Raw genomic sequence first — 23,942 nt, forward strand, 5'->3', positions numbered from 1 at the left:
TGTGCATGTGCATGTGTGTGTGTGTGCACGTGGGTACTCATGAGAGAGATTTATTTAAAGCAATTGTTTTACACAGTTGCGGAGGCTGGGAAATCCAAAGTCTGTAGGATAGGAAGGCTGTCTGGAGACCTAGGGAGGAGTTGATGTTGCAGTTCAAAGTCAAAGAGTCTGCTGACTGAATTTTCTCTTTCTCTGAGGCAGTCAGGCTTTTTTTCTGTTAGGCCTTCAGCTGAATAAGGCCTTACATACATTATAGAGGCTAATCTGCTTTACTCAAAATCTACTGATTTAAGTGTTAATCTCATCCAGAAAATACCTTCAAATAAATGTCTAGAAAAACATTTGACGAAATATCTTGATACCATGGCTTCCAGTTGACACATAAAGCATTATAAGAGGTAAATTTACAGTTTATAATTTATTGATAGTTTTACTGTTAAACAAAGTATTCTGTATTTTCCCTCACACTGTCTAATAATTACTTTGAACAAGCTTGCTATGAACATTCATGTGCAAGTATGTGTATGGACATATGTTTTCATTTATCTTGAGTATATACCATACTTAGGAATGTAATGGCTAAGTCATATGATAGCCATATTAACACAAAACAAACGAGGCTTATAAATAGCTGTTTCTTTTGTACACATTTCCTATCTAATAACTGAGTTTCAGAAAAAGTTTTAAAGGTTTATGTAAAGACTTGGCAGGTTTTTTCTTTTTGGTGCCAGAGTATCTAATTTTATAACTTTATTTTCTTAGTATTTGTGTGGATGCGCTTTAGTGTATTTTGTGATTTAGTATATAGGATTTTACTACTTTTTATTTAAAAAATAATTGCAAGATAGTATAATAGACATTTAAATACTAGTAAGAAGAATTCTATTGAAAGTCTGGGCAAGGAAAGTCTATTCTTTATACTTTTAGTCTTAGTGTGTGAATTTTTGGTTCTCAGCCAGCCTTATCTCGATTTCACTAGGTGTGAATAACTACATTGTCTTGTGACTAATTCATTTTAACATTCATATTTTGTAATTTTTAAATTCCTTAACTTTACTGCCCTGTCATTCTGTGTAATTTATCCATTCCTATTGTAAAAACCTAGACCTATTTAGCACTGGAATGTTTCCTCATCAGAAATTTTAACTTCCAGTCTTACTCTTTCATCAAAATTATCTATCTCATTCTTTTTTTCTGATATCACCCTTTCTTTTTTTTTTTTTTTTTTGAAACGGAGTTTTGCTCTTGATACCCAGGCTGGAGTGCAATGGCGCGATCTCGGCTCACCGCAACCTCCGCCTCCTGGGTTCAGGCAATTCTCCTGCCTCAGCCTCCTGAGTAGCTGGGATTACAGGCACGCGCCACCATGCCCAGCTAATTTTTTGTATTAGTAGAGACGGGGTTTCACTATGTTGACCAGGATGGTCTCGATCTCTTGACCTCGTGATCCACCCGCCTCGGCCTCCCAAAGTGCTGGGATTACAGGCTTGAGCCACCGCGCCCGGCCCGATATCACCCTTTCTAATGCTCTTCAGCCTCATAGTTACCTTCTGTCCTGTGATCTTGCTATTTTTATCCCAGTGTCCAAAATCTGTAGGATTGTCATACTACATCTGCCATTGTTTATTTCCTTAGCCTGGTTATTTGCTGGCAGTGGTTTTCTAACGAAAACTCTCTTCTGCTTGTTATATTTGCTTTTGAGAATTCTGATCCTAGATCAGTCTAGTTAGGCACACTCTCAGCTAAACCTTGGCTGGTGGTGAAAAGTCATGCAGTGTTGTATGTTGAAACTATTATAAATTCATGATCTACACTTCTGTCATTGTTAGACATTTCTTTTATTTATTCCTTCAGATACAGTTCTAAATTTTTACAACTCTTCCTAACTGTAAGCAGTGACAGCCTCATCTACCTCATTAGAGCTATTAGGAGGGAATTATTTCAACTTCCATGTTTTTTCCTCAAAGGTGCATTTTAGAGCCTGTTCTTGTTTGCTTATTTCTAGTACGGTAGTAGTAGATAAGGTCTTCCTCCTGTTTATGACTGCCCGTCTATTATTGCTTTTGATCATATTCATTTTTATTTTTTTCTATTGCTTTCTTTGCCTGACTCTTCTATAATGGTTTGTTTTTATAAATAAAATTTTGTGGCACAGCCACATTCTTTTAAATATCGTCTGTGGTTACTTTCCTACTATAACCACAGCCACTCTCATTCTTTTAAATATTGTTTACAGTTACGTTCCTGCTATAGCAACAGAGTCTTAAGAGTTGTAACAGAGATGTTATGGCTCATAAATTCTAAAACAGAGGTCCTCAGTCTTTTTTGGCACCAGGGACTGGTTTCATGGAAGACAGTTTTTCCATGGACTGGGGTGGAGGGTAGTTTCAGGATAACTCAGGTGCATTACATTTATCATTAGATTCTCATAGGGAGTGCGCAACCTAGATACCTCACATGCACAGTTTACAACAGGGTTCTACTCCTATGAGAATCTAATGCCATAGCTGATCTGACCGGAGGCGGAGTTCAGGCATTAATGCTTGTTGGTCTGCTGCTCACTGCCTACTATGTGGCCTGGTTCGTAACAGGCCACACACTAGTACAGGTCTGTGGCCCAGGGACTGGGGACCCCTGTTCTAAAAGATTTACTATTTGATTCTTTACACAGCAGTTTTCTAACTCCTGTGCTAAATTAATTCCAAAAATTTTTTTCCTTTAATGGTTTAAATCTCCTTTCCTTCCTGTGTTTAATTTCAGGGATAGGTAAAACTATAGCAAAATTCATCTTTTTTTTTTTTTAACATATGATACAGATGTAAACAAAATGCATCTTTATAGCTATGGGAGTTTGCAGTAAGTTTGTTTTTTAAAAAAATTTGAATGTATGATTTATTATCTTAACATTTACTTGAAACCATTCATTACCACCTCAAAATATTTGACTTGATATAGATTTCACTAACTTTTGCCAGTATCATTTTTTAGTAGCTTTGTTTTGGCATAATTGACATAAAATAAATTGCACATTTAAAGTTTTGACATATATCTCAGTCTCTGAAACCATCACAGCAAACAAGATAATGACAAATTTGTCATTACAAAAATTTCTTATGCCCCTTTGTAATCCCTCCCTTATACTGATCCCCAAGCTGACACTCATCTGTTTGTTGTCACTATAGATTAATATGGATGTTCTAGAATTTTGTATAAATGGAATTATGCAGTACACATTCTTTGACTTATTTCACTCAGGATAAATTATTTTTAGATTCACCCATATTGTTTTATTCCCTTGTATTATTGGATATTATTTCATCATATTCATATATCACGTACTGTTTAGCCATTCACTACTGATGGACATTTGTTTCCAGTTTTTGGCACTTGGGAACAAGCTTGCTGGGAATATTCATGTACAAATATTTGTATGGACATGTGCTTTTATTATATTTTGAATATATACCTAGGAATGTAGTGTCTGGGTCATATTATAAGTATATATTTAATTTTTTAAGTAACAGTCAAACTGTTTTTCAAAGTGATTGTACTATTATATATTCCCACCAGCAGTGTATAAGAATTTTGCTTGCTCCATATTCTCACCAACTTTTGGTTTGGTTGGTCTTCAACCATTCTAATAGGTGTGTGGTAGTATCTAATTCTGGTTTTAATTTGCATTTTCCTCATGCTAATTTATGTCCAAGTCATCATCTCATGTGCTTATTTGCCATCTGTATAGGTTTCTTTGATGAAAAGTTCAAGACTTTTACTTACTGTTTAAATTGCTTTTTGTGTCCTAATATTAAGAGTTCTTTATATATTCTGGCTACAAGTACTTTATCTGGTACGTGCATTGCAAATATTTTCTCCCAATGTGCAGCTTGTCTTTTAGAGCTACTGTAGGGTCTTTCAAAAAGTAGTAATTCTCAATTTTAATTAAGCCCAATTTTCTCTTATGGATGATCATATTGGTGTCATGTCTAAGAAGTTTTCGTATAACCCTAGTTCACAGATATTTTCTTCTAGAAGTTTTATAGTTTTACGTTTCATTCATATATATATATTAATTATTATTATTATTATTATTATTAGAAATGGAGTCTTACTCTGTTGCCCAGGCTGGAGTGCAGTGGCACAATCTTGGCTCACTATAACCTCCGCTTCCTGTGTTCAAGCAATTCTCAGGCCTCAGCCTCCCTAGTAGCTAGGATTACAGGTGCATGTCACCATGCCTGGCTAATTTTTGTAGTTTTAGTAGAGACGGGGTTTCACCATGTTGGCCAGGCTGGTCTTGAACTGCTGACCTAAACTGATCTGCCACCTTGGCCTCTCAAAGTGCTGCGATTACAGGCATGAGCCATTGTGCCCAGCCAGGTTTCACATTTTAATGCATGAACCATTTTGAGTTAATTTTTGTATATGATGAGAGGCATGGATTAGGGTTCTTTCTTTTTCTTTTCTTAAAACATGTGAATATCCAATTCTTTCAGCACTGTTTGTTGGAAAGATTATCTTTTCTGTACCAAATTACCTTTGTACCTTAGTTAAAGATTAATCAACCATATATATATGTGGGTCTACTTTTTGTTCACTTTATTTTTCCATTGACTTATTTGTTCGTCTTTATGCCAAACCCATACTACCTTGATTACTGTAGTTTTAAGGTGAGATAATATGAGTTCTCGAACTTTGTCTTTTTATTCTGCAGTTGTTTTTGTTACTTGTATTATCATATGAATTTTAGAATTGGCTTTTCAATTTCTACCAGAAATCCTGCTGGGATTTTCATTGAAATTATTTTGAATCTGTAGTTTAGTTGTGGGAGAAATAACATCTTAGTAATGTTGATTTTGAAGCATGAACATGGCATCTCTCTATTTAAGTTATCTTTGAATTTTTTGAGTAGTGTTTAGTAGTTTTCAGTGTACTTGTTTTACATGTCTTTTGACAGGTATATCCTTTTCTGATGCTATTGTAAATGATATTCTTTAATATAAAATTTGTCATTCATTGCTACCATCTATAAATTGATTTTATATTTGATCTAGTTTAGTTCAATTTTGCTAAAATTCAGTAGCTTTTTTTGCAAATTCATTCATTATGTTTTATTTTTTTCTTGAGATGGATTCTTGCTCTGTTGCTCAAGCTGGAGTGTAGTGGCTCAATCTGGGCTCATTGCAATAATCTCTACCTCCCGGGTTCAAGTGATTCTTCTACCTCAGCCTCCCCAGGAGCTGGGATTACAGGTGCCTGCCACCATGCCTGGCTAATTTTTATATTTTTAGTAGAGACAGAGTTTCACCATATTGGCCAGGCTGCTTTTGAACTCTTGAACTCAGACGATTCATTATGATTTTTTGTGTAGACATTTTGTCTGCAAATCAGTTTTATTTTTTTTTTCTTCTGACCTGGTTGTTTTAAATTTCTTTCTCAGGCCTGATTGCAATGGCTAGAAACCCCAGTACAGTATTGAACAGATAAGTAGTAAAATGGGCAACATTACCTTTTTCCTGACTTTAGGGGAACAGTGGTCAGCCTCTTGTCATTATTTACGATATTACTTGTAGGTTTAATTTTTTTTTTCTTCTCCAGTACCCAGACTGAACTTGTAGGTTGTTTTGCAGATGTCCTTTGTAAGATTGAGGAAATTTCCTTCTTTTAGGATGCTAGAACTTTTTCCCCCCTTAAATCAGGAACAAATGTTGGATTTTTGTTAAGTGCTTTGTTTGCATCTAGTGAGATATCATACTGTTTTGTTTTTTAGTTGTTAAGATGATATATTTCATTGACTGGCTTTTAAATATTAAACCACTTCCTAGAATAAAATTATTTGGTAATTATATACTGTTGTTTTTGTATATTGTTGGATTCAATTTGCTAAAAAATTTAAAAGAATTAATTGTCTTTATCTGGTTTTCATGTCAGAGAAAATGATGGCCTCACAGAATGATCTCTATTCTTCAGTTTTCTGGAAAAGTTTGTATAGAATTATTATTTATTTTTTAAATATTTGCTAAAATTTACCAGTGAAATTATTTAGGTATGAATTTTGTGTGTGTGTGTGGGGTTGTTATTAAATAAAAATTCAATTTCCTTAACAGATATTGGGTTATTTAGGTGATCCATTTCTTCTTCAGTGAGCTTTAATAGTATGTATCTTGCAAGGAATTGTCTGTTTCATCTAAACTGGAAAATTTATTGATATAATGTTGTTTCCTTATTTAAATATCTGTAGAACCTGTAGTGATGTTCCCTCTTTCATTTCTTATATTGAAAATTTGTTTCTTTTTATCCTAGTTGTTAGTCTGGTTATAGGTTGATAAAATGTATTGATTGTTTCTGTTTGGAGATCTTTCTTCTTTTTGGATATAGACATTTAGTGATATAATTTTTTTTTACATACTTTTTGTCTCATCTCATTTTTATTCTGTTCAGATTACATTTTATTTTCCTTTCTGATTTTTTGTTTGCATGTGTTATTTAGAAGTATGTTCCAGAGATCTTTTTGTTTTGATTTTTAGTTTAATTCTGTTGTGGCCAGCAACCATTCTTTGTATAATGTGAATCTTTCTACATTTATTAAGCCTTGTTTCATGGTTCAGAATGTAGTCTATCTGGGTAAATGTTTCATGTGTACTGGAAAACTATGTGTTTTCTGACATTGTTGGATGGAGTGTTCTATAAATGTCAATTAGGTTAGGTTGGTTGATAATGCTCTTTAGATCTTCTATACCATTACTGATGTGTTGTCTACTTGTTCTACCACCTACTGAAATACAGTTATTGAAATCTCTGAGTATTATTATGGCTTTTTCTATTTTTATTTCTTCGTAGTTCTGTCATTTTTTGCTGCATGAATTTGAAAACTGTTATTTCATATATTAATATTTATGATTATTATGTCTTCTTGGTGAATCAATGCTTTCATAATTTTTTTTTTTTTTTTTTTTTTTTTAAAGATGGGGTTTCACCATGTTGGTCAGGCTGGTCTTGAACGCCTGACCTCAGGTGATCTGCCCGCCTCAGCCTCCCAGTGTGCTGGGATTACAGGCGTGAGCCACCGTGCCCGGCCAATGCTTTCATAATTATGTAATTTTCTTCTTTATCTCTGGAAATATTTCTTGATCTGCAGTCTACTTGGTTGATAGTTAATCTAGCTTTTTTTTGCTTTGTGTTTGTATGGTATATCTTTTTTTCATCTTTTTACTTGTAATATATTTATGTTTTTATATTTAATTGAATTTCTTACTGATACAGTGTGGTAGGTAGTTTTATGTGTCAACTGGACTGGACCATGATGCTCAGATTTATGGTCAAACATTATTTTTGATATTTCTGTGAAAGTGTTTTTTGATGAGATTAACTTTAACCCATTTATGCCAGAGGTTGCAATTTTGTGTGTGTGAAAAATCAGACTTTGGCGATGACCTTGAGCAGTAGGATATAAATAACTCTCACAAACTTAGTGTTCCATTATTGGAACACTCAGTATAAATGGGTTAAATTGGTAGACTTTGAGTAAAACAGATGATTCACCGTAATATGTCTGGACCTCATCTACTCAATTTGAAGGTCTTAATAAAACAAAGTCTGACCTGCCCCAGGGATGAAGGAAATGAGGCTGGCTGACTGCCTTTGTACTGAGACTGCAGTTCTTTCCTACATCTTCGTCTTGCTGGTCTACTCTTCTGAGTTGAGACATACCAGACCTCCACAATTGCTTGAATAAACTTCTTGAAATCAATCTCAGTCTCTGTCTCTACACATCCTGTTGGTTCTGTTTCTCTGGAAAAACCTGGCTAATACACATAGAATAGTTGTAGGTTTTATTTATTTTAATCCAGTCTGACAAAGTCAGTTTTTTTCCAGTGTGTTTAGACCATTTATGTTTAATGTAATTATTGATATTGTAATTATTTTAATCTACCATTTTATTTGTTTTCTGTTTATCCTAGTATAATATATTCGTTGTTTCTCTTTTTCTATGTTGTTTGTATTTGAATTTTTAAAATGTTCTTTGAAAATTTATCTCTTGAGTTTTGGGTTTACCTATTTGTATAACTTTTTTGATGGTTGCTCTAGAGATGCCAGTATATAGTATACTTTCACAGTCTACTTAAAGTTAATATTTTAACTCTTCAAATAAAGTATACAACCCTTGTAACTGTTCAGATCCCTTTTACCACCACGATTCTCCTTTATTATGTCCGTATATACCTAAGCACCTCCAGAGAGTTATAAGTTTTACTTTCACTAGTTGTATATAGCGTAAAGAATTTAAGAGAGAAAGAAGCTTTTACTTTTATCCAGGTTATTTACAATTTCTTTTGCTCTTCCTTTATTCTTGAAGAACTTCCTTTAGAAGAAGAACTTTTGCTGAGCAAGAACTTGTTGAGCAGTTTTGATAGAAACAATTTTTAAATATTTCTTCTGAAAATATATTTATTTGGCCTTCACTCTCCAAGGATATTTTTCTTGTATGTAGAATTCTGTGTATGTAATTTCTTTTCTTTCCTCTTTTCCTTTCCCTTTTCCATTCCCTTCCCCTTCCCCTTCTTCCCCTTCCCTTTCTTCCCCTTTCCCTACTTCCTGTTCTTCCCTTTCCTCTACTTCCCCTTCTCCTACTTTCCCTTCTCCTTCTCTCACTTCCCCTTCTCCCTGTTCTGCTAGAATTTGGCAGTGAATTTTTCTGGTCCAGGATTTAACCAAAAAAAATTCTGGACCAGAAAAATTCACTGCCAAATTCTAGCTGATAGACAGTTTCAGAGCTCAGTCTTGGTCTGTTCAAGGTTTTAATTTCTTCCTGATTTTGTGTTTCTAAGAATAGATTTTCTAGTTTGTGTGCATAGAGGTGTTCATAATTGACTCTGAGGATCTTTTGTATTTCTGTGGGATTGGTTGTATCATCAGCTTTGTCATTTCTGGTTGCATTTATTTGGATTTTTTTTTTTAATCTAGCTAGTAGTCTATTAGTTTCTTTATCCATTCAAATAACCAGCTTTTGGTTTTGTTGGTTCTTTGTATGGACTTTTTTTTTTTTTTTTTTTTTTTTGGCTCAGTTTCGTTTAGTCCTGCTCTGATTTTCTTTATTTTGTTTCCTCTGCTAGCTTTGGGGTTAGTTTTGTGTTTTTTTAGTTCCTCTAGGTGTGATGTTAGATTGTTAATTTTAGATCTTTCTAGTTTTTTGAGTTAGGCCATTAGTGCTTTTTTTTTTTTTTTTTTTTTTTTTTTTTTTTTAAAGACAGAATCTTGCTCTGTCACCCAGGCTGGAGTACAGTGGCTCAAACTCAGCTCACTACAACCTCCGCCTCCTGGGTTCAAGTGACTCTCCTGCCTCAGCCTCTCAAGATTACAGGTGCCCACCACTAGGCCTGGTTAATTTTTTTTGTATTTTTGATAGAGACAGAGTTTTACCATGTTGGCCAGGCTGGTCTGGAACTGCTGCCCTCAAGTGATCTGCCCTCCTTGACCTCCCAAAGTGTTGGGATTACAGGCATGAGCCACTGCGCCTGGACTAAAGTTTCCTCTTAACAGTGCTTTGGCTGTATCCCAGAGGTTTTGTTACGTTGTGTCTTTGTTTTCATTTATTTCAAAGAATTTTTAAATTTCTGCCTTAATTTCATTGTTTACCCAAAAGTCATTCAGGAACAAGTTGTTTAATTTCCATATAATTCTATGGTTTTGAGAGATCATCTTGGTGTTGATTTCTATTTTTATTCTACTGTGGTCTGAGAATATGGTTGGCATGGTTTCAGTTTTTTTGCATTTATCAAGACTTTATAGCTGAGCATATGGTTGATCTTGGAGTATGTTTTGTGTGCAGATGAGAAGAATGTGTATGGGTGGAAAAGAATGTTGATGGGTGGAGTAGTATCCTGTAGATGTCTATTTGGTCCAATTAGACAAGTGTTGAATTGAAGTCCAGAGTTTGTTAGTTTTCTGCCTTAATGACATGTCCAATGCTGTCAGTGGGGTGTTGAAGTCCCCTACTATTATTGTGTGACTGTCTAAGTCTGTTCCTATGTCTAGTAGTAGTTGTTTTATATATTTGGTTGCTCTACTGTTAGGCGCATATATATTTAAGATCGTTAAGTTTTCTTGTTGAATGGAACTATTCAACATTTTGTAATGCCATTTTTTGTCCTTTTTAACTTGATAACTTATCATTTGTTTTATCTTATATAAGAATAGTGACTCCTGCTCTTTTTCTATGTTCTCTTTTTGTGATAGGTCTTTCCCCAACCCTGTACTTTGAGCCTGTGAGTGGTGTTATACGTAAAATGGGTCTCTTACAGACAGTAGATGGATGAGTTCTGTTTTTTTATCCAACATGCCAGTCTGTGCCTTTTGAGTGGGACATTTAGACCATTTACACTCATAATTAATATTGATATGTGAGGTTTATAATTAATATTGATATGTGAGGTTTTGATCCTTTCATGAAGTTCTTAGCTGGTTGCTTTATAAGGTTTGCAAGCTGTATACATGTATTTTTGTGGTAGTAGGTGTCGTAATGCCAGTAATGCCAGTAACTCTCAGTAATGCCAGTAACTCTCAGTAATGCCAGGAACTTGTAGATTTGGCTACTTTACATGGTCTTATATTTCTTGAAGACTTTTTTCATTTTTTAACCTTTTTTTTTTTTTTGGTGTCGCTGATTTGAAAGATCAGTCTTCAGGCTTTGAAGTTCTTTCTTTTGGTTGGTCCAGTTTTCTGATAAAACTTTCAGTTTCATTTTGTAATTTCTTAAGTGAGTTTTTCAATTCCAGGATCTCTGATTGATTTCTTTTTAAGATGTTTAATCTCATTCATTTCCTGAATTGCTTTAGAAGTTTCTTTGTTTTAATTTTCAACATTGTCTGGGATATCATTGAGCTTACTTGCAGGCCATACTTTGAATTCTTTATCTATCGTTTCTGAGTTTCCATTTTGGTTATGGACCATGGTTGGAGAGCCAGTGTGATCCTTTGATGGTATCACCACACTCAGATTTTTCATAGTGTCTGAAGTTTTGTGCTGGTTCCTTCTCCTTTGGAGATGCTGACGCTTCTAACTTTTGTAATAGTTTTCATGATGTTAAGATTTTTTTTTTCCTTTCTCTATAATTTTTTTTGTTATCTTCTTTCCCTTTCCCTTCCTCTATATAGGGGGTGGCTATAGAGAATGCTGGGTAGGGTCTTTGGGCTTTGCTTCTATAGCTTTATGCACTTTCGTCAGCAGGTTTTATATTGGGCTGTGCATTTAAACCTACAAGCCATTAGATGGCAGTTATGAGTAAAAGTGGCCTTTGGCCAATTTGTTTAGTGGGAGAAGCTCTCTGTTGCCTCAGGCAATAGACTGATGTGTCTGAGCCCCCTCCTCTGCTCTGGAGGAGTGGGGCACAAAATGGGCATTTCCAGACTGGGCAGGTCCTACTAGAGGTCTCCTTATGGCTGGCATCAGTGCTGAAGGAGAATTCAGTGGGCAGTCCCTGAGTGCCCAGAAGAGTGTGTAGGCATTAGGATGGAAAACCTCAGTCCCAAATTCTCTGCATGGGAATGTGGGATGGCCTAAACTCCTAATCCAGGAAAGTGGGTTTTCCAGATTCCTGGAGATCTGCTGAGTTTAAAATGGAGAGGGTCCATTTCAAATCCAGTGCACCACGATTTCTGCAATGGAATGGTGGGACACCTCAGGGTACTGAACTAGGCCAGCAGGTACTATGAATGCCTTGAGATAGGGCTGGATGTGGAACAGAGAGGACCGCTGTACCAGGATCTCTGCATAGGAATGGTGCAGAGGGGGCTGTTCCAGGTGAGTGGGTAGTCTGAATGCCTGGAAATCTGCCTGGGCATGGAGCAGAGAGAGCTTCCCTTGCACCAAGATCTTTGCACAGAGGAATGAGGTGAGTCAGGCTGCTGGACTAACTAAGCAGCTGCTCTGAATGCCTGGAGATCTCCCCGGGCATGAAGCATAGAGGACCCCTCTGAACCTGGATCTCTGCAAAGGAAGAGTGGGGTGGCTCAGGCTGCCAGTCTGGGCAAGCAAGTGCATTGAATTCCTGGAGATCTGCCTGTGCATCCTGCTGCATCATGTGGAATAGGGTTCAGGTTGCTAGTCCATGGGATTGGGTGCTTCACATGCCTGGAGATCTGCTGGGCATGGAGGAAAGAGGGTCAAGTGCCATGATCTGTGTTTACGAAGGGTGGGGAGGGTTGAATGCCTGGGTTTCTGCTTGAGAGTGGAGCAGAGAGGGCCCTGCTGCACCACACAGTGCACGGTTGCTGGCTGGGGGACCCAGCAATGGCACATGCAGACTGGTTCCAGGTCACCAAGCTGCCTCTAGCTGGCAAGTCTCATTGTCCAGGAGATATTGTGGATCTTGCAGCTCTAGCAGCTTTCCTCCTACCCTAGGCCTGTGACGGGGCATGCCTGTGTGGCCACATGTCAGATTTCCAGGTTGAATTGTATGTGCTTGAATTCAAAATGGCATCCTGCTCTTGGTCCCTGCAACTTTTCCTGGTGTCTTTCCCTCACAGTATCTCCATACCTCTTTCTCAGCTCCAGGTCTTGGGAGAAACAAAGTGCTCTCAGGATCTAGGATGCCATTCATGATTCTGGTAGATTCCTGCTTTTCTTCTTGAATTAAAGCTCAGAGTTGATTTTTATGTGCTATCTTGTTGTTTCCAAGTGGCTGAGAAATGCTAAAACCCTCAAATCTGCCATCTTTAGGGAAAAAAAATTAAAAAACTACTGTAATTTAAAACTGGTATTATACTTACCTTAATATTTCTTTTAAAAAATTTAATTTTTATTTTGCTGAATTTAAATCCTTGAAGAAAAGAAATGTAAAACATGTTAGTATTTTCCTAATGATTAACTGTTAAGTTTTATTACTAAGATTTGAATTAAAAAAATGAATGATTTTTTATGCATCATTTTATGTGGTTACAGTGTGTTATTTACCTGGACACCTTTAGTTCATATTTTAAAAGGAATCAAACTTCTTTTTATATTCTTGCTTTTCTATTGATCACTAGAGGTTGAAGATATTTCCTTTTTTTCAGAATATTTTCTGACTTACTAATCATCAAAATTTTTATCTAGGAGGATACTGATAATCTTTAATTTTTTTTTCTTCTTTTTTTGAGACAGAGTCTTGCTCTGTCACCCAGGCTAGAGTGCAGTGGCCTGATCTTGGCTCACTGCAACCTCCACCTCCCCAGTTCAATCAATTCTCCTGTCTCAGCCTCCCGAGTAGCTGGGACTATAAGTGCCTGCCACCATGCCCGGCTGATTTTTGTATGTTTAGGAGAGATGAGGTTTCACCATATTGGTCAAGCTGGTCTCGAACTCCTGACCTCAGGTGATCCACCTGCCTTGGCCTCCCAAAGTTCTGGGATTACAGGCATGAGCCACCACACCTGGCCTGATATCCTTAATTTTTAAAAGTAATTGTAAGGGTCTCTAATTATTGTTGTTGTTCTAAGTGTTTATGAGGAAGGGAATGCTATAATGAATCAGTTGAATTTCAGTTTCAGTATTACTTTGCTTATACTAAAATCAGAAGACCCTCATATATATATTCATTTATTGAGACAAGAGTCGGTATACTTTGCTTATACTAAAATCAGAAGGCCTTCATATATGTGTATGTGTGTGTATATATATATGAGACAGAGTCTTGTTCTGTTGCCCAGGGTGGAGTGCAGTGGTGCAATCTGAGCTCACTGCAACCTCTGCCTCCCAGGTTCAAGTGATTCTCCTCCCTCAGTCTCCAAAGCAGCTGGGATTACAGGCACATGCCACCACGCCCAGCTAATTTTTTGTGCTTTTAGTAAGAGACTGGGGCTAGGCTGGTTTTGAACTCCTGAAATTAGGTGATCTGCCTGCCTCCGCCTCCCAAAGTGCTGGGATTACAGGCATGAGACACCATGTCTAGCTGCCTCTTAGATCTTTACAAATTAAATTAGATTACTATATAATTTTTGAGAAATGAATGGGAAATCTATTTTTAGCAGTCCTTTGGTTTTAAATCTTTTTACTTTTGTAATTATTTCTGATTACTATTCATTATTAGCCTGCTTTCTTGTTTTTCATGGTGATAATTACTTGGAAATTTAAATATGTGCTACCATTAAAGAATGTTTTCTTTCTATTGACTTAAAATAATAGGTTTTGCTAACCTTCATAGGACATTGATAAGCCTGTAGCAGAAGGAAGAAAGTGTCTCAAAGCTAGCATGATGCACACGTTACATATAAATATGTACATGGAAAAGTCACATCATTTCTTACATTCCGGTTTCTTTTCATTTCTTAGTTTTCATCGAAAGAAACTGTAGCCTGAGATAAGCAGGATTTTTAATCCAGAAATGTGTATTAAATTTCCTTCTATGTTATTTGAAATAGGTTTCTAATAATATGAAAAGTGTATATATTAAACCTTTCCATTTAAAAACTACTTAAAATGGTTTGTTTTTAATTTTTATTCATTCAGCGTTATCTACAAACTTCTGGCATCAAAAAGCGAAGGAATCAGGGTACAAGCTCTTAAGGCAATGGGTTATTTTTTAAAACATCTGGCGCCAAAGTAAGTGTGAATGAAATCTAAGATGGACTGTTGTATTCTACTTATTTATTTTATAAATCTTTGGAGTAGCAATTTTGTTCTATAGTTCTCTAGTTTTTCTTTTATTTTTCTTCCTAATTGCTGTATAAATGTAACCCAGTCACTAGTACATATTTTAAAAATTGTTGAATAGTTTTTTGTACATAAAATTATTTAAATTATTCATATATTTAATGTGAATTATGAGAATTAGTTTGGATAACTTGCATTCCAGAAACTGTGAAGACTTGATTTCAGGTGTCTCACACCAATTTTGCTTTATCTGCATTGTAGAGTAATATAGTAACCTGGATGTTTGTTATATACTGTGTTGTGCTATATGCAGAGAGTTTTATTTTCTTAGCTGAATGCAGATACTCATGTTCTACCTCTTGTTCTTTGTACCAAATTAGTTTATTTTAAAAATAAAATGTTGAGGGTAGAACAAGTGTTGGTAAACTGTAGTCTCTAGGAATCCAGCAAACCACCTATAAATAAAGTTTTATTGGAAAACAGCCACAATGATTAATTTGTGCATTATCTGTGGCTTTCATGATACAAGGGCAATGTTGAATTGTGACAGAGATCACCTGGTCCACAAATTCTAAAATATTTACCCCTTAGCTATTTGCGGAAGAACTTTGCTGACCCCAAGGGTAAAGTTTGTGATCGTTTAGTTTCTGAATTTATGCTTGGAAGGTTACTTTTGGTATATATGTTTTCATAGGTTTATTTTTAAAAATTATGTTACATTTCTTCTACTTTTTCTCCACATTGTTTTTCTACTTAAGTACTTATTGTACTTTAGATGATCATCCCCAAGAGATACTAAGTTAGTGCTGGTAGATCATAGCAACTTAGCTAAATAAATAATTGCTCTGAAGAATTTGAGGAGGTTTTTGCTGTGCATAGGTAAACTTTTTTTTTTTAACTTTTGCTATGCATATATAGTAGTTAACATTTCTCTACTTAAAGGTTTTGTGACCTTAAAAGTGCTATAGTGAAGATAGTTGAGAGAGTAATTGAGTTGGGAATTGTTTGTAATGTGAAAAAATATTTTGTGTTTCCTTTCTCCAGCATGCATACTAAGTAGAGCACAGATAAGCTCTACATTTGATTATTTCTTTTTGTCTAATTGCAGGAGGAAAGCTGAAGTCATGCTTGGGCATGGATTGTTTTCATTGCTCGCTGAAAGGCTCATGCTTCAGACAAATTTAATCACAATGACCACATATAATGTCCTATTTGAGGTAAGAATGTACTTAGGATTTACTCTACCAAATTTCTTATTATAAAAATGCATCTTAACATTGTGTAGGTAAATAAGATCATTTATTTTTATTTTATTTTTTGAGACAGAGTCTTACTCTGTCACCCAGGCTGGAGTGCAGTGGCACAGTTTTGGCTCACTGCAACTTTCGCCTCCTGAGTTCAAGTGATTCATTTGTCTCAGCCTCCCGAGTAGCTGGGATTACAGGCGCATGGCACCATGCCTGGCTAATTTATGTATTTTTAGTAGAGACAGGGTTTTGCTGTGGTGGCCAGGCTGGTCTCGAACTCTGGACCTCAGGTGATCCACTGCCTCAGCCTCCCAGAGTACTGGGATTACAGGCATGAGCCACCATGCCAGCCAGATTATTTAGGTTTGTAATGTACAGCTTTGAAATGATATAAAGGAGATGTGGCTGCATTTGAATCTATTATTAATCAATGTATTTCTAAACAGTATCGTTTCCATTTAAGTATTCCCTCCATTGTATTAACTATTTGATGTCTCATTTTATAATTAAGAAAACACAGAGTAATAATGCTTAAGTTATTTTAGAAGCATAATATTTAGCATGACAATATTGGACTTTAAATATACTATGTTTTTATTAGCATTGTACTTAGAGTTCATTAACAGTGGTGCTAATCCAATGATTTGCTAATGTAATCTATTGTTTTACTTCTGTAGATTCTTATAGAACAGATTGGTACTCAGGTGATACATAAACAGCATCCAGATCCCGATTCTTCAGTAAAGATACAAAACCCTCGTATGTATTTTATATACTTTAACAAAAGCTACCTTTTGACACTTAAAAAGAAAGTCACTGTGAACAGCCTGTAGTTGATGTTATTGAAATAGATTGTTAGATGAATATTTCATTAAGAGTGATGATATTATATTAGTTTTGTTTATATTTTATGTTGAATATTACTTCGAATCAACCTTAAGTTATGTGGAAATCCTTATATAAAGGGTTTGAAGAGTTGTTTGCTTAAGGTCTTGATTTAATGTATGTTCAGACTTTCATCAAAATTTTGGTTGTACTATTTAGTGATATCAGGCAAAATTACATGAACCATGGAGGTAGTTTTATCTTAAATTTCTGTGAATATAAAAATACCAAATTTGGAATAGAAAAATATGTCTTGTTTATTGTTTATGAATATAGTCTTGTTAAACAGTCTTTTCTTTTGATATTTAGAATTCTTAAGCACTTGTACAAAGTATACCTTTTTCATCTTGTTAAAATTATTAGTTTGTAGAGTTTTGAAATTTAATTACATTTTATGTGGTTAGGTGTGTTTGTACGTGTGGTACTCCAGTGCTAATTTTAAAAATACGTGGCTTTGAAGTTTAATTTTTCTCAGCTTTCAGAGAAACATGATTTCATTATTTTGAGAATGAAGAGAAAATCTTGTATTTATAGATATTATATATATAAATGTGCATTTCATATATGTTATGTGATCATAGAGAAAATTACTAGTATAAGAATTTTAGAATTTATTTGTCTTAGTCTAGTCTCTTTTATGCTGCTACTACAGAATACCTGAGACTGGGCAATTTATGAAGAACAGAAATTTATTTTCTCTCAATTCTGAAAGCTTAGAAGTCCAAGATCCAGGTGCCTCCATTTAGTTTGCTGATGGCTGCTCTCTGCTTTCAATAAAGGCTGAATGGCAAGCTCACCAAACATTATGTGAAGCCTCTTTTATAAGGACTTTAATCCTATTGAGGGAGAAGTCCTCCAGGCTTAATCGCCTTCTTAAAGGCCTTACTTCTTAATAACATTAAATTAGCACACTGAATTTTGGCAGGGATACTTTAAAAATTATCTGTATTGCTATAAATGATAGCAATTATCTACCTAATATATTGGCCCAGAAAAGACAGGTAGTATAGTTAGGTGATTAAAAATAGAGGCTGCATGTGTTGAACTCCTGGTTATATGTCTAACTAGTTGTGTGACTTTGTGTGCATTTCTTAGTTTTTGAGTTTTAATTCATTTATCTCTAAAATGAGGATATTAGTATCTATCGTGTAAAGATTACATGAATTAATAATTGCTTTCTTAAAACAGTGGTGATATATCCTCAAAATGAGTGGCAATTATCTCATTATTATGACTATCATCATTATTGTAATCATTGTTCAGGTAGTGAACTTTTGGATTTGTTATTAGAGGAATTCAGAAATTGCTCCCCAAATATCAGTAATTGTATGACTGAGTATCTTCGTTTTTGCTATTTTGAAATAACTGCTTAGATTCACCAAAATCCTTAGCAAAAGGGTAGTTTAGAATTCCTAAATTTTCAATTGAATAAAAATTTGAAATATCGTGTAATTTTAAATTCAGAATTGTAGCTGTTTTTATTTTTTATCTGTAAAGTCCTACCTTTTTTTTTTTTTTGAGACTCCAGCTTTGACTTCCCAGATTAGGCAGTCCTCCCACCTGAGCCTCCCAAGTAGCTGGGATTACAGGCACACACCATCATAGCCAGCTAATTTTTAAATTTTTTGTAGGGGTCTCACTGGGCAACCCTATGTTGAGACTGGTTTCAAACTCCTGGGCTCAAACATTCCCACTACCTTGGCCTCCCAAAGTGCTGTTATTACAGGCATGAGCCATGGCACCTGCTCTAAGTACATATTTTTAAAGAATTTTTTAAAAAAATTTAAGCTAAGTTCTGGAGCTTATTTATTTATTTAGAGACAGAGTCTTACTATGTTGCCCAGGCTGGAGTACAGTGGCAGGATCTGTGCCTTCTGGTTCAAACGATTCTCCTGCCTCAGCCTCCTGAGTAGTTGGGAATACAGGCGCCTGCTACCAGGTCTGGCTAGTTTTTATATTTTTTGTGGAGACGAGTTTTCACCATGTTGGCCAGGGTGGTCTTTGAACTCTTGACCTCAGATGATCCGCCTGCCTTGGCCTCCCAAATTACTGGGATTATAGGCATGAGCCACCATGCCCAGCCTAATTTAAGCTAAATTCTGGATATTTAAATAGCTTTATGCTAAGACCATTACCATAGTAGTTTAGTTTACATTTGCTTGGGGGATGGGATATTGAATGGGTTTTAATTTCCTTTGGGTTTTTTGTGTCTAATTTTACTTTTAAGATTATGAAAGAAAGTCTTCACACCTTTAAAAATTCACTATGGTAAATGAAAGGCTGTGTGTATACCATAAATTATGATGAGGAATCTAAGAATTTATCTTTTTCTAAGATTTTGATTATTGTGTTTTTCTAATTTTATTTCATTATTATTTTTTGAGACAGAGTCTTGCTCTGTTGCCCCGTCTGGAGTGCAGTGGTGCAATCTTGGCTCACTGCATCCTCCCCCTCCTGGGTTCAAGTAATTTTTCTGTCTCAGCATGCTGAGTAGCTGGGATTATAGGTGTGCTACCACGCCTGGCTAATTTTTATATTTTCAGTAGAGACAGGGTTTCACCATGTTGGCTAGGCTGGTCTCGAACACCTGACCTCAAGTGATCCACCTGTCTCAGCTTCCCAAAGTTTTGGGATTACAGACGTGAGTCACTTCGCCTGGCCTAGTTGTTTTTAAGATCAGCTTTACTATTTGGTATATCTCAGAGAGAATAAGCAGTTTTACTAATATTTAATTCATTTATAGTTTAATTTGTTTTATTTTAACATTTTAAAATTCAGCTTTATTTTTGCACATTTGAATCATGAAATAAATTTCCTTTCTTAATTATAAATGCTTTCTAATGAATGTACTGTCATTTCTTTCCATAGGTTATTTTTTTTAATAACAGAAGAGGATGTTTTTAGTAGACATTTGTGTTAGGGGAACTAAAGAAATTACAATAGATTGATGACCTTCTATCATGAGTTTTTTGTTCAGTTTGGTTTTTATTTATTTATAAACTGTCTTACAGAGATACTAAAAGTAATTGCGACCCTACTTCGAAATTCTCCCCAGTGCTCAGAGAGCATGGAGGTTCGCAGAGCCTTTCTTTCTGATATGATTAAACTTTTTAATAACAGTAGAGAAAACAGGAGGTAAGCTGAATGAGAAAGCATTTATTTGCAGTGTTCAAGTCTACTTTTGTATAAGCCCATTTTATCTTAGAAAAATTTCTTTAAAAATATATTAAGGGTATGTAAATAATGTACCACATAGTTTAAAGTTAGAGTTTTTAGTACCACATTGTTGAATTGTTCTTAATGTATAATTAAATGTGTTTTTTTTTTTTTTGGAGGGGGGTTGTTACTTTGGTTTAAACCTTTAAGAATTCTTTCAGATGATTTTTTTTTCTTCAGTAATTTAGTACCCTCTTATAATTTTCAGGAGCTTGCTACAGTGCTCTGTGTGGCAAGAGTGGATGCTTTCTCTCTGCTATTTTAATCCTAAGAATTCAGATGAGCAAAAGATAACAGAAATGGTATATGCCATATTCAGAATCCTGCTTTACCATGCAGTCAAATATGAGTGGGGTGGCTGGCGTGTATGGGTAGACACTTTATCAATCACTCATTCAAAGGTAAGTTTCTTAATGAAAGCGTATTGTAGCATTTTAAATATCTATAATTTTGAATTTTAGTCATTTAAAAAATTCAGATACTTAAAATCGAGGAAAAAAGGCAAATTATTTTCTGAAAGTATAGCAAAATGAAAGCTTCAAAAGGTTATCAATAGAAATAAATATAAAGCATTTCTAATTTCTTTAGAATCAAAGTAACTTTTTCTAATGTTGTTTTTACATGTACTTATCTTTATAATGCTAAATCTATTGCCACAGCATAACGGAATTTACATTAGGGTGGTGCAAAAGTAGTTGCAGCAAAAACCGCAATCACTTTTGCACCAACCTAGTATTTTTTTTTTTTTTTTTCAAGGAAGCCAAGTTTACAAACATGAATTGCAGAATTTTATACTGGTCAGAAGCTTTAGAACACAAGGTGGCGCACTATATTCAAAGATGAGCAATTGTTTAGCAACATAAGGTAGTTGAGTAAACAGAAAAGCTCTGGCTCATGTTTGCCTTTTGCTTATCTTACAGGTAGCTAAAAAAAAAAATGGGTTTTGAAGAATGTAGCCTTTTTTTTTTTTTGTAAAATTAAGCCAAAGTAAGTTTAGTTATTTATGTATAGCTTAAAATTTTTCTTTTAAAAATACTATAAGCATACAGAAAGGATCACTGTTTATGAAATTGGGTCACTTCTCTGCAATTGCTTTTTCTCCTCTTCTTTGCCTGACCCCCAACACCACTAACTTTTATTTGGTGTTGTCTTTTGTCTTTTCTGTACTTTTTACTACGTATATATAACTCTAAACAATAGAGTTTTATTTTTTGTGTTTACACTTAAATGCAAGCATACTGAATGCATTTTTATGTTAATTACTGTTTTTACTTATTATTGTTTGAGTTTCATCCACATTGACCCATGTGGCTGTGTTCATTTTCTCAGTTGTAATGTATGCTATGACATGACTTTATTTATTTGCCAATTAATGAGCATTTTTGTATACATTTGGTGCTTATTCAAGAATTTTTTGCATATATTCCTAGAATTACTGACTTGTATGGTGAAAATGGTGAACTTTAGAAGATAATGCAAATTATTTTCCAAAGTATCGTATTCCAATACAATATAGTATTCTATAGTAGTGTATCAGTTTACATCTCACCTACAATGTTTAAGTTCTCATTGCTTCACATCATCTAATCTAAAAATTTGTCAATTTGGTAAATTTAAAATGCTATATCACCATAATCTTGATCTGTGTTTTCTTGTTGTTTTGTGGGAGTTCTTTAGATAGTCTCATTCTTAATCTTTTACTACCTGTTATTTATGAATATCTTCTCCCGATTTATGGATTATCTAATTATTTTTGGAGTTTTATATTTGTACCTTCTGAGGAAAATTTACATTTCAAGTAATGCATTAAAATTTATTAGTTTCATTTATGGTGTATGTTTTTTCAATCTTAAGAATTCTTTCTTTACTCAGAAGGAATATTGTATAATTATATATCTATTTAATAAAAAATTGGCTAGAAGGAATAAATACCAAGAATGATAATTTTTGTCTATCTTTGTTTATTTTACTGACTATCAAAGTTATTCTGGAATAATTTGCCATTCTGTAGAATATATTGCCATTTTTGGCTGGGCGTGGTGGCTCACATTTGTAATCCCAGCACTTTGGGAGGCTGAGGTGGGTCGATCACCTGAGGTCAGAAGTTCAAGACTAACCTGGCCAACATGGTGAGACCCCGTCTCTACTCAAAATACAAAAGTTAGCTGGGCGTCACCACGTGCACCTGTAATCTCAGCTACTCAGGAGGCTGAGGCAGGAGAATAGCTTGAACCCAGGATGGGGAGGTTATAGTGAGATGAGATGGAGCCTTTGCATTCCAGCCTGGGTGACGAGAGCAAAACTTGGTCTCCCTAATTATATGTTTCTAGGTGTTTGAATAGCTTTTAATTACTGAAAGTACCTACAAATTATTCATTCTGCCTCCTCCTTCCTCATTGACAAGAAAGTATGTTTCTATTGCAAGTGTTTATAAGGAATAAAATCCATTTGTAAATAAGAAAAGAGATCTGATTTTATAAAATGGCTTTGTTTTGGTCACTATATTTTTGAGGTTGATCAGTTCTGTCTAAAACAGAATTCAGCTAGCCATGGGCTAAGGGTCAAATCTAAATAAAATTATGCTAGAACTTATCCACTCCTCTTCATTTATATATTGTATATGGCTATTTTCACACCATAAGGATAGTTGTACATATTACATCAATGATATGGCCCCAAAGCCTAAAATATTTATTATTTGACTCATTACAGGAACTGTTTACCATCCTTTCTGTAACTTTAGTTTGTGCTGATGCCCAGATATTCTCATTTCTATTGCAGTAGGCTGCTGCAACTAGACTGATTTTGTTTTTCTCATACTATGTTGCCATTTACAAAAGATTATAAGAAAAATAGGGTTGAATTTGGGCCTCATATACATTTGGAGTAGATTTCAGAGATTTCTAGGGGAGATTTTAGGTTAGGGAAGTGCCCAGAATAAAGCAGTTTTTAAATATTTTCTAACAAATATATGTCAGTTCACCTTAGTTTCTTCAAGTCCTTAGGCAAGATGGCTAGAGGAGTATAACCTTTAAAGCAGTTGTTGTTAAAGAGTAACCTAAAGACCTTGGGAAGACAGATGGGCTCAGTGGCACATGCATGTAATCACAGGCCGGGGCAGCTGGATCACTTGAGGTCAGGAGTTCAAGACCAGCCTGGCCAACATGGTGAAACTCCATCTCTATTAAAATACAAACATTAGCTGGGCATGGTGGCGCACGCCTGTAATCCCAGGTACTTGGGAGACTGAGGCAGGAGAATCACCTGAACCCAGGAGGCAGAGTTTGCAGTGAGCCAAGATCACACCACTGCACTCTAGCCTGCATGAGAATGAGACTCTATCTCAAAAAACAAAACAAAACAAAACAAAAAACAACGAACTTGGGGGCCCATGAGACCTTTTCATGGGGTCTCTGAGGTCCTTCTTTCCTACTACATATTTATATGAGGGTGGATTTTCTTTGTATACTTCAACCAAACCAATATATGCAACAGATTAAATGCAAAAGCAAATATGAAAATGTAGTTGTCTTCTATGAAGCCAGACTTTAAAGAAATTTACAAAAATATGAAAAATAGTGCTGTTTTCTTTACTGTTTGGTTTTGAAAAATAATCATTTTCAACAAATGTTATTTATATTATATATTGAGTTTATTATTTTTAAACAAGTTAATATTTGTAAAAGTTCTCAGTTAATTTCTAATATAAGCAGTAATAGATATAATCCACATAGACAAAGGGTCTTTGGGGACCTTAATACTTTTTACGAATGTAAAAGTGTTGGCCAAGTGTGGTGGCTCACGCCTATAATCCCAGCACTTCGGGAGGCCAAGGCGGGTGGATCATGAGATCAAGAGATTGAGACCATCCAGGCCAACATGGTGAAACCCCTGTCTCTACTAAAAATACAAAAATTAACTGGACCTGGTGGAGCGCGCCTGTAGTCCCAGCTACTTGGGATGCTGAGG

General features: G+C 35.2%; 1 protein-coding gene across 3 annotated transcripts in view; it reads left to right on the top strand.

The window, feature by feature from the left end:
• Positions 1–23,942, top strand: part of LRBA (LPS responsive beige-like anchor protein) — a 742,045-nt gene that overhangs the window by 122,925 nt on the left and 595,178 nt on the right. For all 3 annotated transcript variants that reach the window (XM_064383828.1, XM_064383829.1, XM_064383830.1), the window contains exons 18-22: positions 14,482–14,574; positions 15,734–15,842; positions 16,550–16,631; positions 19,769–19,892; positions 20,182–20,374. In XM_064383828.1, coding sequence (XP_064239898.1) covers positions 14,482–14,574; positions 15,734–15,842; positions 16,550–16,631; positions 19,769–19,892; positions 20,182–20,374 — 601 coding nt within the window. The remainder of the gene's footprint in view (positions 1–14,481; positions 14,575–15,733; positions 15,843–16,549; positions 16,632–19,768; positions 19,893–20,181; positions 20,375–23,942) is intronic.

Source organism: Aotus nancymaae, unplaced genomic scaffold (genome assembly GCF_030222135.1).
Source record: "Aotus nancymaae isolate 86718 unplaced genomic scaffold, 86718_ANA_hifiasm-v0.15.2.pri h1tg000033l, whole genome shotgun sequence".
Classification (NCBI taxonomy): Eukaryota; Metazoa; Chordata; class Mammalia; order Primates; family Aotidae; genus Aotus; species Aotus nancymaae.